Source organism: Phocoena sinus, chromosome 10, assembly GCF_008692025.1.
Source record: "Phocoena sinus isolate mPhoSin1 chromosome 10, mPhoSin1.pri, whole genome shotgun sequence".
NCBI lineage: Eukaryota > Metazoa > Chordata > Mammalia > Artiodactyla > Phocoenidae > Phocoena > Phocoena sinus.
Genome location: NC_045772.1, coordinates 34,900,296 through 34,913,467, shown reverse-complemented (window position 1 = coordinate 34,913,467; position 13,172 = coordinate 34,900,296). Strand labels below are relative to the sequence as shown.

General features: G+C 34.7%; 1 protein-coding gene across 2 annotated transcripts in view; it reads right to left on the bottom strand.

Annotated features, from left to right (window-relative positions):
- SLC6A15 (solute carrier family 6 member 15) overlaps window positions 1-13,172 on the bottom strand; it is a 49,102-nt gene that overhangs the window by 23,855 nt on the left and 12,075 nt on the right. For both annotated transcript variants that reach the window (XM_032644110.1, XM_032644111.1), the window contains exons 2-4: window positions 5,052-5,518; window positions 889-1,046; window positions 394-520 (exon numbers count right to left, since the gene is read on the bottom strand). In XM_032644110.1, coding sequence (XP_032500001.1) covers window positions 394-520; window positions 889-1,046; window positions 5,052-5,340 — 574 coding nt within the window. In that variant the 5' untranslated portion in view covers window positions 5,341-5,518. The remainder of the gene's footprint in view (window positions 1-393; window positions 521-888; window positions 1,047-5,051; window positions 5,519-13,172) is intronic.

Below are 13,172 nucleotides of genomic sequence, written 5' to 3'. Positions count from 1 at the left end.
TATAAAAATAAATGATAAGAAAACCATAGAAAAACAACCCAAGACATAAAAACAATTCCTTCAATCTAAACTCTTTTTGTCCTCGTTTTTATTTTAATGAAACTGTAAGGCATCAATAAAGATATACAGAATAAAATATTGTCAAAATTTACAATTGAAGGCTTATAATTGTTTACCCTAACATCATGGGGCACAATAAAATTACTTGGAAGGAGCTAGATAAATTAAATGATGCCAGACATCTATCTTTCTGAGTATGTCAAGGAAAGTTTGTTATAGTAACAATTTTGAAAGATTTTTCCACATTATTTAAAAAAAAGAATCTTGAAAGCTCCTGCCTTTACCAACTGTATGATCTTTAGATACAAAAATACTACATGGTACATGTCTTACAAGTGTGTGAAGCATTTTTCACCAAAGGACACTGATCCCAAGGTAGAGGTTGCTGAAAAGACTGAGAAAAATAAAACAAACTCCAGCCAATGATGACATTGTAGTAGAGAGCCACAAAAAAGCATACCTGCAAAATAAAATAGTGTGATTATATTAAACCTCTCATGCCCCTTCCTTTGAAACAATGAGATGAAATGCATAAAACCCATTTAATACTTTAAAAAAAAAACCTCCTTATTTTATTTTTATTTGAAAAACATTATCTCTTCTAAAACGATGACTCTCATAGACCTTAAGAACATGCGTTAACAAGATTGAACTACATTTAAATTTACAGCTTGTTTTGTGTATTAGTGCAAGCTCCAGTAGTGTTTTTTTAAAACATGATTAAAGAGTTGAGTAGAAATACACACTCAAAGGTTTCATTTAAATTCAAACTATATAATTACAAGCCCTGTAAAAATTATAAGGCATATACCATACCAGGAAACTTACTACACAACTTGCAAATCCAATCCCTCCCAGTTTAGGGCTTATGTAATTCCACACACCAATGCTTCCTCGCCGAATTCTTTGACCCACAGAAAGTTCCAGGAAAAAAAGGGGAATACCTATTACCAGAAGCAGTATTAAGTATGGCAAAAGATAGGCACCTACAGAAACAAGAACAAATAAAATAGATTATATTTTCAACAGTCACAGGAGAGAATACACTAATTCTGATTATCTCATGAAAGATGATATTTAAACTTCCATATAGTATAACTACAAAGGACTTTAAAGAAAATGCAATTTCATTACTTTAAGCTTTCTGGTATTTGAAACTTGAATTTGACTGCTACAAAGAGTTTCTGATAAAAAATAATTATGAAAAAAGTAAGGATACCAATGAATAGTTTTAGTTTCATTTTATTGAAATGGTAAACCAGCTTTATTTTTTGTAAAAATAATTGCTTCCTTAAAATTAATTATTTTCTCAAATAGGTTTCACAAACTCCTGGAAATCTTATTCATACGACGTTAATGAAGTCATTTATTAAATTTTATTCAAACTCATCTAAATCATGCATTTCAAATCTGATAAATCAAAATGAGTGAGATGTTATGGTATTAAAACTGACTCTTCCTAACTAACAACAGGGAAGAAGAAATGGCTGCTTAGACTGAAAGAGAAAAAAAAAAAGGAAAAAGAATTTCTATCACAGACAAATGTCATTTTTTCCATATATATATATATATATATATATATATGTCATATAAAAAGTTCACTTCAGAAAACAAGTAATTTTTTTTTTGCTTTCCAAAATTCTGTTAAGGGGTAGGGAGGACTGACTAAACTGAGCTATTTAATAGCTATTGTAAAATATATGTGCTATTTTCCTTGTAGTAAAGTTTTCATACTTGAAAAATATATATATTATTTTACAGCTAAATTTCAACTTAAGACACATGATTAGTGACTTTAAAATGTACTGAACAGCTTGACAATGTTAATATTAGACTCTATTAATTGATAAAGTCAAATGTGAAACCTGTACTCATTGCTACATGAGAATACATGTGCAAATTATTCATTAAATGACTTCTAAAATGGACTTGTTACATTCAAATTTCCTGTCTGGAGTTTTGTCCAACCAGATACTGCGAAGTGGGTCATGTAATCGATGGCACTAATTCCCTTTATAAAGTGGAGGCCATTTATTATATTTTCTCATTTAAAAAATGTGTTTAATGGTATTGAATAGATTTTGGAAACTATTCAAATTGTTATGGTACCTATTCTGCTGAAGAAGTAAATATTAATGATTTTATTTTCAAATCATTTATCTCAGTATCTATATATCTCTGAAATAATTACGATATACAAGAATTTCCCAGGACTTCCCTGGTGGTCCAGTGGCTAAGACTCCACGCTCCCAGTGCGGGGGGCCCGGGTTCGATCCCTGGCCAGGGAACTAGATCCCATATGCCGCAACTAAGAGATCGAATGCCACAACTAAAGATCCCGCGTGCCGCAACTAAGACCCAGCGCAGACAAATAAATAAATAAATAAATGTTTTTAAAAAAAAGAAATTGAATTAAAAAAAAAATTTCCCTTAACATGGTGGTTGGTAGAAAATCTCTACTCTCTTACAGCTGATTTTCAGTCTTTGAGACGAGTTGATCTACAAAGAGGTATGCAATGTAAAGCATCGATGCATGAGATTATAAAACAGAATTATCAAAATTCAAATTCTAGATGATTAATAACATTGAGGCACTAATGACCTGAACATGTTTCCTGAAGAACCGAAAGTGCATTTTAACACGTCTCAAATCCTGGGGTGTGAATTGGTTTATGTGTGTGTGAATGACTAGGAGGAAAAGAGAGAATGAATTAAGACTGGACTCATTGGGAGCATTTCCTCCGTTATGTGTTCATGACACACTATTAGATACCTGGCCTTTTCTTCTAACTCAAATTTCTCTAACACGAGCCTCCATAACAAAAATAGTCATAGCTAAACTACAACTGAGAATTTACTATTTGCCAGGCACATTTCTATCCATGTTACATGTAGTTACTCATTTATTCCTCACAAGAATCCAATGGGGCAAGTACCAGTATTTTCCTCATTGTACAGGTGTGGGAATTCAGCCAGAAGAAATAAGTTAACCTGTGAATGGTCACCTGGATAATGTGGGAAAGAGCCAGGCTTTATAGTCAAACTCACTTCAAACTTTGAGCTGGTAGCTTCTACATTATAACACTTATTAAGCTTAACCATTGTGCTTTCAGTAATATCTTCAGACAAATCAACTTATATTGGTCTATTACTTTTTATTCTGTTATTCATAAAGTGCCTCAAATGATGACTAAGATTTAGGTAACCTGAGACTGTTTGACTAAACAGTCAAATACCTAGACGGCTCAATGCCATACTGCACGCTGAGTACCGCCTTTTGAACTCCAACAGCCATCTTGAAACGATAAAGCCCATTGGTGTTTTATAATGTCACTCTCTAACATTTGTAATTAGAAGAGAGGAAACAATACTAGGAAGGGCATCTTGACTCTCTTTATATATGAAAGAAAGGAAAGAGGAGGAGCCATTTTTGCTAACAACTGATTACTATGAAATCCTTTAGAGCTCTCCACCAAGACAAATACTGTATTAAATGGAAAGCAACCTGAGTTTTCAGCCAAGATAGCGGTCTTCCTTAATAGTATTGCCAGTTAGGCTCATAAGGTGAAAGGTCTGAAAATCAGAATTCATCTTTTGCCAGTCTTGCAAATGGGGATGATTTGTGAGAAACAGAAAGCAGGGCAGTACATAGCTGCTTGTAGCTGATTTAATAAATAATTCATCTGTGATGTTAAAGACTAGCTAGTGGAGCTTGCTGTTTCAGTGGAGTGATGGGTAGTGCATCACCAGCTTCATGTACTGATTCTTACCTCTCTGGCAGATTTGTCAGACAGGCTACTTTTCCCCAAACCTGTAGTTTTGTCCCTGGTTGAATTAACTAAGCAAGACCTTAAACATATTTTGTCACCATGACACCTTAGCTTTTTATCTATTAGTGACTGAAAAGAAACCATTTCATATATGAATGGTTTTATTATTTCATCTGATATATAGGTTGTAACTACATCAAAAATAAAATAAAACCATGTTTTTTTCCAGTCAGCAAAACTATCACAAACTGGAATCAAAGACCAAAATATTCAGTCTTTCCTTTATGTGCTGAAATGCTGCTTACAGAATATTTAGTGTTTAATCACACTTGTTTGAACAGCTTCCATATATGTATACGGTAAAGATAGTAATGGTAAAGAAAGTAAAGCTTAATATTAAAGTTATTTTAATTTAATAACCCAAATGTTAGTTAACTTAATGTTCAGTTTGACTTTGGTGTACTATTGAGCTTGTATCCTACATGAACAATGTACTCTCTTGTATATGGTTTTATTTTCTTGATTTTAAGACAATTTTCACTAAATAACACCTGGTAATGATATGCACAAATACAAAAAGCTAAATATCATGTTGATCTAGATAATATGTTTAAAATTAGGAATGGTAATTACCATCGTAAGGATGCTAATATCTGAGGATGAAGACTATCTGGCATTATATTAATTATCTGGTTAAATTCCTTCTACTAGGATATACAAAGTTCTGGTCAGCAGTTGAAGACTATAATCATTCTAAATTATATGAAATTTTTGCTTTTTTGAAGAGGGAAACACCTTAAAATTCAGAGTTAATAAATTGTGGACAGAAAATTCTCTCTTGTCTTGTTCACCAATATCGTCTCATATCAAAAACTTGAGGACTTTTCTCCAAAGTGAATAACTGATAGGCACAAGGGATGGAACACTGGTTAGAAAAGTCAGTAATTTAGAGATGTTAATAGCATCCACAGAAAGAATTTGAGAATTTATGACCTTAAGCAATCCTTGAGTGTTCATAGCAAGCCATCTGCTCCTATGGAAACCTAATCTGAAAACAGAGCTGAAATTACTTCCAGCAAAAGTGTCTCCCTAGTTTTACAGTGGAATTCATAGTTTCTAAAATAGTGAAACTACAGCAACAACAGGGGCTATTTGACATAATCAACTGCAATTTGCTCAGCAATGTATCACTCAAAAAAAAAGCAGAAAACAGAAACTTACCACCCCCATTCTTCTGACAGAGGTATGGGAATCTCCACACGTTCCCTAATCCTACAGAAAATCCAACCTGGGCCAGGATGTATTGTAGTTTACTGTTCCAAGCTGGTCTTTCATCTTCGACTTCAGATCCTTCTTCAACATCTGTGTCTTTCTCTTCTTGGACGTCAACAATTAGTTCACTTTTCTTAAAGGCATCATCAGCTGAGTCTTCATTGGAAAGAAGGTCTTTGACAGACTCAATAACCTCATCGTCTAATTCTCTTTTTACCACCTTGCTATTCTTAGGCATTGGAAAGTGCGGGCAGTGGTATTTTTTTTAATTCCCTTTTGGTAAGTTTGTTAATCCTTTTTAAAAATATGTTAGTTGATAGGAATAAAAGATGGAGGAGGATATCAAAGGAATCTTTGATTCAAGGTGATAAGGTCTTATGGATCCTGGATCTCTATGTCCAATATTCTGTGGGTACCTGTAAAATTTTAAGTTGAAAAACAATAATATTTAATAAGGAAAAATATTTAAAATACCAAAGACCCTTTCTTATTAATTTTTAAGATGCAAACTCTTTCTACAGAGTGTAAAACATATGACTGTCCTTGACCTTTCAGAGCTTATTATGTCCAGAAGTATAAGAATTGTAAAGTACACAAGGGCTTCACACACATTTTCTTTTAGCTAACTTCTTCCTTCTTGCAAAAATCTACTTTGATCTCAGATATACCCCACTGCATAATGTTGACTCGGTTCATTCGTAAGTAAGTAGAATTTTGAGACCCTTTTTCTTAATTCTTCCTTTTTCCCCTCTCTGACTAAAGTACATCCCTTATTTTATTGCTTATAGAATTATATACACAATTGCATGCCATCCCTGTAAATTTGTCTTATACAGAATTTCATCTGTTGGCATGTTCATCTATTTATTCATTTGATATTAAGGGAAAAGACATTAAGGGATATATTGGGGGAGGGGAAATTTCTCCTCTTTCCCCTCTTAGTTCTTTTGGTTGGTGATTAAAATGACGTAAGACAGATTCACAGGAGAAAAAAAGTCTATTATTTTCATACAGCAAATCCACATAAGTATGAAGAATTCCAAAGACAACAAGGCAAGGTGAGATAGATATATATTATTCTGGACTAAGAAGGAGGTAGGGATCTGAGGTTTTAAGGGGAAGTAAAATAATTCAAAGGAAGATAAAAGTTGTTTGGTAAACAAATGTTTGCGGGTCATCCAAAGACAATAGGACGCAGGGAGGACTTTGATCAAATGGGCTTGGCTAGGTTCCTTCCTGTCTACCACACCTAATACTTGACTATAGTTATCAGGGGTGATAGCTCCTTCCTGGGACAGGCCTCCTATCTTAAATTCTTTTAGGCAGTAAGGAAGGAATTCAAAGGTTCTTCCTGAGTCTTTTGGGCTTTCATTTTTTCAGCTCAAAGTAATCTGCATGCTGGAGTGGCAGCATCTTGTGGCAACCTACCCTGAATCCCATCAGACACAAACATTAAAGAAACATACAATATCTGCTTTTAACGAGCTTATATCTACTATAGAGAAAGGTGCATCCCAAATAACTGCACTACGCTGCACAATGTAAATGACCCAACATCCTTACAATAGGCGAGACCAGGAACATTGGATACAAGTGAACTTAGAGTTGAGCAGAAATGGAGTGGGCCACAACAAACATAAGGAAAAACATAAACAGATTCAGGAAGTGGTAAAAATTTGTGATATTTGTGTGTACATTCTCTCAAACAACTCAAGAACAACACTGCCATCACCTTGGCATTTTCCCCTTTCTCCATTTCTGTTTGCATTATATCTCATCTCCTTTCTCTATTCAGATACAGACCAAGTAAGTACACAAGGCATATCTACGAACCAATGAGACTATTCTTTTTTTTAATTGAAGTAGAGCTGATTTACAATATTGTTTTAGTTTTAGGTGTACAGCACAGTTGTTTGCTTTGTTTTGTTTTTGCAGATTATATTCCATTATTGGTTATTATAAGATATTGGGTGTAATTCCCTGTGCTATACAGTAAATCCTGATTGCTTATCTATTTTATGTATAGTAGTTTGTTAATCCCATATGCCTAATTTGTCCCTCCCCGACTCCCCTTTGGTAACCATAAGTTTGTTTTCTGTGTTTGTGAGTTTGTTTCTCTTCTGTATTCATTTGTATTATTTTTCAGATTCCACATATAAGTCATATCATTTGGTGTTTGTCTTTCTCTGTCTGGCTTACTTCACTAAGCATAATATTCTCTAGGTCCATCCATGTTGCTGCAAATGGCAATATTTCATTCCTTTTTATAGCTGAGTAATATAGTGTGTGTGTGTGTGTGTGTGTGTGTGTGTGTGTGTGTATACCACGTCTTCTTAAGCCAGTTGTCTGTTGATGGGCACTTGGGTTTCTTCCATGTCTTGGCTACTGTAAATAGTACTGCTTTGAACATTGGGTTCATGTATCTTGTCAAAGTAGAGTTTTCCATTTTTCTGGATATATACCCAGGAGTAGAATTACTGGATCATATGTTAGCTCTATTTTTAGTTTTTTTAAGGAACGTCAATATTGTTTTCTACAGTGGCTGCACTAATTTACATTCCCACCAACAGAGTACAAGGGTTCCCTTTTTTTCCACATCCTCTGCAACATTTATTATTTGTAGACTTTTTGATAATAGCCATTGTGTCCAGTATGAAGTTGTCTATTTTAAAAAGTGACTAAACATATGAGAGCTTCTCCTCAAAATTGGATCAGGAAGCTTTAGAAATGATATCCCAAGAATTCTATCATTCACTGCTAGAAAAAAAAATGGAATTCTTTGATGGAACTGCTGTTAGATTTACATTAAAAGTCAGAGAAAGAGTCTGTCATACTTTATCTTATAATCTTAATGAAACAGACAGGGTGCTGGGTAATGCAATAAAAAGAAAAATTCTTTAACTTAACCATATAACTATTCATCATTTTTAGGTTTGTATGTGTTTCATTGTTTCCAAAATTAAAATATATACTCTAAGAAAATACACTCATTAAGATCTGGTGAAGATTAACAGGAAGACTGTGAAGGAAATTCTGAAAGAGAAGCATTCCCAAAATATTCTGAATAATAGACATATCTCTGGAATAACTGAAAAACTTCTCATGGTGACTATTTTGAAGAGGCCAACACGGGTTAGATACAGAAATAGTTTCATGCAGTTAGGGATTATGTATGTTTAATTTGTACTATTTCCCCCTAGAGCTCAGTAATTATTAGTTGAATAGATGAATAAACACTGAAAAACTGAAATAAGCTAATTTTCCAAATAGTTTTTGCTGGAAGAAAACAACCTGACATATAAGAAATTGTGATTTGTGAGACATGAATTATCTAAAGGTCTACATTTTTTGGATCATCTAATGATAAACTGTTTGCATAATAACTTTACTGATACATGGATAAGAGCATTTGTTTTAATCTGACAAGCTTGGAGTTATGCCATAGCTCTTTTACTTAGTTGTGTAACTTCTCATAGTTATATGACTCTTAACTTAGTTTCCTCAATAGACATTGGTCTGTTACTCCTTTTGCTTTTTTCCATGCAAATAGAAAGGTAAGGAATGTATTGAAGTTTAAAGATATTATTACAGTAAAATCACCCACCATTTCATGAAGAAAAAATTTAAAAGACAGTGTTATTCATGAGTCTCCCTCAAATTAATTATCTCAGAATTGTTGTATTCCTTCTACAGATTTCTAGTCTTTGCAGCAAAAAAATTAAAAATAACATCTTTGGCCACTATTGCATATTTTTTACATATCCAATGAATAATCATACATAGGATATCTTTTGGCATAGTTTAGTTTAAAAATTCCTGTCAGACTACCCAAAGTTCACATTCTTATGGAAAAAAAAATCAATGTCTAATGGAAACAAAATTTAAATGCAACTTTCTATTTTAAATGCCTAAAATATACTTAACTACATATGCAGATTTATAATGCAATAATCTTAGGCAACCTTTACAAAATTTAAAACTTAAAAAGTGATGCTAAATATGTATTTGCACGCATTTAGAGTTCCTTTTCTATTATAAGCAAAAAAAAAAGAAGTGATAGTACATTAATAATATCACAAGTAAAATAATTTACATTCTCTTATCTCACTTTGTTTCTCCCACCTCCTGCTCCTGTCTAGGATGGCTATAGGAAAATATTGGGTGGGGTTGCAGTTAACATTGAAGTTTCCACAATAACACGTAAGTCTTGGGGGAAAATGTATATCTCTTCTTCAATAGGCCATAAACTCTACTTGGAGAATGACATTATCTTACCAATCTCACATTCTCAATGTTTAAATTTGTCTGTCAAATAAATGAACTGAAGTATGACAGAATAATATTGTATAATAACCACAAGTATTTTACATTATTACACGTTTGGTTGTTTTTTTGTTTTTTGCCTTTTACCCCAAGTCCCTGTATTTACTGAGTCAGAGGCATATCTTTCTTATATAGCTGCTGCATATAGCCAAAAGATATAAATTCAGTTTCTGAGTGGATTTGTAAAAACCTAGTATATGAGACAATTTGAAAGCCAAATTAATTTCAGAATTTTCAAGATCCAACTTTTCTGAAAGAGAAATTTTTTAGGAATGCCAAAAGCTTGCCTGAAGAACTTAGCCCGTAAAAGTATGCCATAAACAAAGATTTAAACGTGTAATTGGCTATTGCCAAAAGTGTATTACTGTTACTACAAAGCAGGAATGTCCAGGGAGGATGTGAAGTAGTGGGTGATAAATTTTTCATATTCTACTGGTCACATGGGCAGTAGGATAATCAGAATCAATTAACTGCACAGTCCCTGCCAAGTTATCACCATCCACTCCTGGGACAGTAAAGTTGGCAACAAGCTATCATATTGCTCTTCACCTGTACCTAGGAGTTGCGTTAGCTGTCCTCATCACTAACTGATAAGGGCCTCCTGTCTACAACGGAGTAACAGGTGAGAGCAGGGGTCAAGAAAATACTGCCCATGAACCTAATACAACCCACGGTCTGATTTTGTAAATAAAATTTTATTGGAACATAGTCATGCCCACACATTTACATATCTCCTATAGTTAATTTTGCGCTGCAACAACTGAATCACTTTGTATGGATTGCAAAGCCTAAAATATTTACTATTGGAAACATTTGACAACCACTGTTCCAGAGATTAATCTGAATTGAAGATGCAGAGTGCCCCAGATCACTCCATCTATGTTTCATTTGCACGGCACTAATTTTTTTATTACATGGTGTGACAAGACAGACATCTCCCCATTCAAAAAGGAGATTATTTAGTAAGTAACTATGAGATTATGAGTAATTATGAGATAAATTGCTAAGAATGAAAAAGTTTTACATAGAAACAGGGAGATGGAGGGGTAGTAGTTGAGAGGGGAACAAAAGCAAAAGATAAATGTAGAATATATATCAGGAAACAGAATAGAATAAAACACAAAATACTAAAAGATAAAATAGCAGACTTTTGCTAAGACTTGTATTATTTAATAATAATAATAATGTAGCACGGTCAACACTGAGAAATTACTAGTATGGAGATTCCTAGGGATTTCAAGCAGAAGTAGAAAGGAGAAATAAGCCCAGGATATTCAATCACCTCTATAAAAACGAAGAGAAAAAAATACTTGATCTTCAGTTTTTATACTCAAGTACTTTGTATTCCAATTATAAATGTCGCAAATATTCTCATCCATAAAAGATCTGATGAGCCCTAATGGGGAGAAAGGGACAGGCTACATGATCATGAAATTTAGCCAATCGAGACAGAGACCCATGTTAAACGACAGAAGTGAACACTAATTTAAACAAGGAAATAAGGTTCAAAATCTATAAGAATTATGTTGAGGAGAAAAATATAAATTAAAATTCAAAAATAACCTAACAAAATCAGGAATTTAAACGGGAGAAAGAAAGGTATGAGAACGTTCTCATCTTTCATAGCAGAAAGATGAGGATTAAACTGTAATGAGGATTAAATTGGCAGTATCAATTTAGGATATTGTCTAAATATGAAACTCATAGTCCAAAAAAGGATAATGACCCCACTTCTTCATGTTTTTGTATAATCCTTCTTATTTACTTTTAATGAGATCTTGTAGGAATTAATATTTATTGCTGTGAAAAGATATGTGTTGGTGCCAAACATTTACTTATTTATTTATTTATTTATTTATTTATTGGCTGCATTGGGTCTTCATTGCTGCGCTCGGGCTTTCTCTAGTCGTGGCGAGCAGGGGCTACTCTTTGTTGCAGTGCACTGGCTTCTCAATGCGGTGGCTTCTCTTGTTGCGGAGCATGGGCTCTAGGTGCGTGGGCTTCAATAGTTGTGGCACGTGGGCTCAGTAGTTGTGGTTCGCAGGCTGTAGAGCGCAGGCTCAGTAGTTGTGGCCCACGGACTTAGTTGCTCCGCGGCATGTGGGATCTTACCGGACTAGAGCTCGAACCCATGTCCCCTGCATTGGCAGGTGGATTCTTTAACCACTGTGCCACCAGGGAAGGCCATGGTGCCAAACATTTATATCTAGGTTCTAGAGACAGACTGAGTTCAAATCCAAACTCTATCACTTATGGTTTTATGACCTTGGCTAAATTACTTAGTTATCTAATAATAAAGTGCTTGGATAAACGCAAACACATTGAGAGTACTCAATATATGTTTTCTTTTAACTATGATTATCGCCCTCTTATATTTGTATTATATTACAACTTCATTCAATTAAGGATAATGTGAGTCCAGAGCCAATGCTACATGTTTCAGGTGTCTTAACACCACTTTTTTATAAAACCAGTTTTCTATCTCTGCATAATAAATTACCTCAAAATTTAATAGCTTAGCAAACAAAAACTGTATTTGCTCATGATTTTGTGGATTAGCAATTTGAGCTAGGCTTAAATGGTCAGTTGTTTTGCTTCTCTTGACTCGGGTCACTTCTGCTCTGCAGTCACCTGTCAACTCGAGTGGAGGAGGATGGCCTAAGAGGGTCTCAAATCACATTCTGGCAGGGACAGCCTATCAGCCAGAGCACTTTGGTCCTCCTACACATAGTCTCTCCAAAATGCTAGCTCCAGCTTGTTCACATTATAAGCTTAGAGTTCCAACTCTAGCCCAAAGGAGTAAGCCCAACACACAAGTCCTAGTAAAGCCTGTTTGTGTCACATTTGCTGATGTCTCACTGACCAAAGCAAGTCACACAGCTAAGTCCAGATGACCCAAGAGTAAATAAACTCCATGTTTTGATGGAAGGAACAACAAAGTCAGTTTGCTAAAGGTATGAGTAGAGGGAAGAGAGAAATACTGCCACCATTTTTGAGAATAATCTGCATTTGTCCAGTTAGATTTCCTCTCCCTGGATTTTGAACCTTGAGGAGAAGAACAAAGAGATCAAAAAGTTGGCATCTCATTTAATTCAAAAGGGATTATGCCCAGGCTGTAACTACTACCATAGTCATGGATCCTGGATCCAGTTTTCAGAACTGTTTTCATTCTTGCCCTTTTCCATCTTATTGCCAAGCACCCCATTGTTTCTTTGAGTCCTTGCCACCCTGCCAATATTTCTTTTTTTTTTTCCTCATAGCCAGCATCAGTTTCTGCAGCTTGCAAAGAACCTTATTATACACCTATTATAAATGTAAACCTATTATAAATATAAAACAATTGGTGTCTTCCCATTTATCTATTCTATATAGGGAGTTACATACATTAAAAATGTTGAAAATGGGGCTTCCCTGGTGGCGCAGTGGTTGAGAGTCCGCCTGCCGATGCAGGGGACACGGGTTCGTGCCCCGGTCCGGGAGGATCCCGCATGCCGCGGAGCGGCTGGGCCCGTGAGCCATGGCCGCTGAGCCTGCGCGTCCGGAGCCTGTCCTCCGCAACGGGAGAGGCCACAACAGTGAGAGGCCCGCGTAACGCATTAAAAAAAAAAAAAAAAAAAAAATGTTGAAAATGTTACATTATTTAAATTTGGACTTATCTTTATATTTTTCTCATTCTCCCATTTTTGTATTGCTTTAATATCTTCATGAGTAACTTTTCAGAAAAAAAATCTATTTTAAACACTTAAA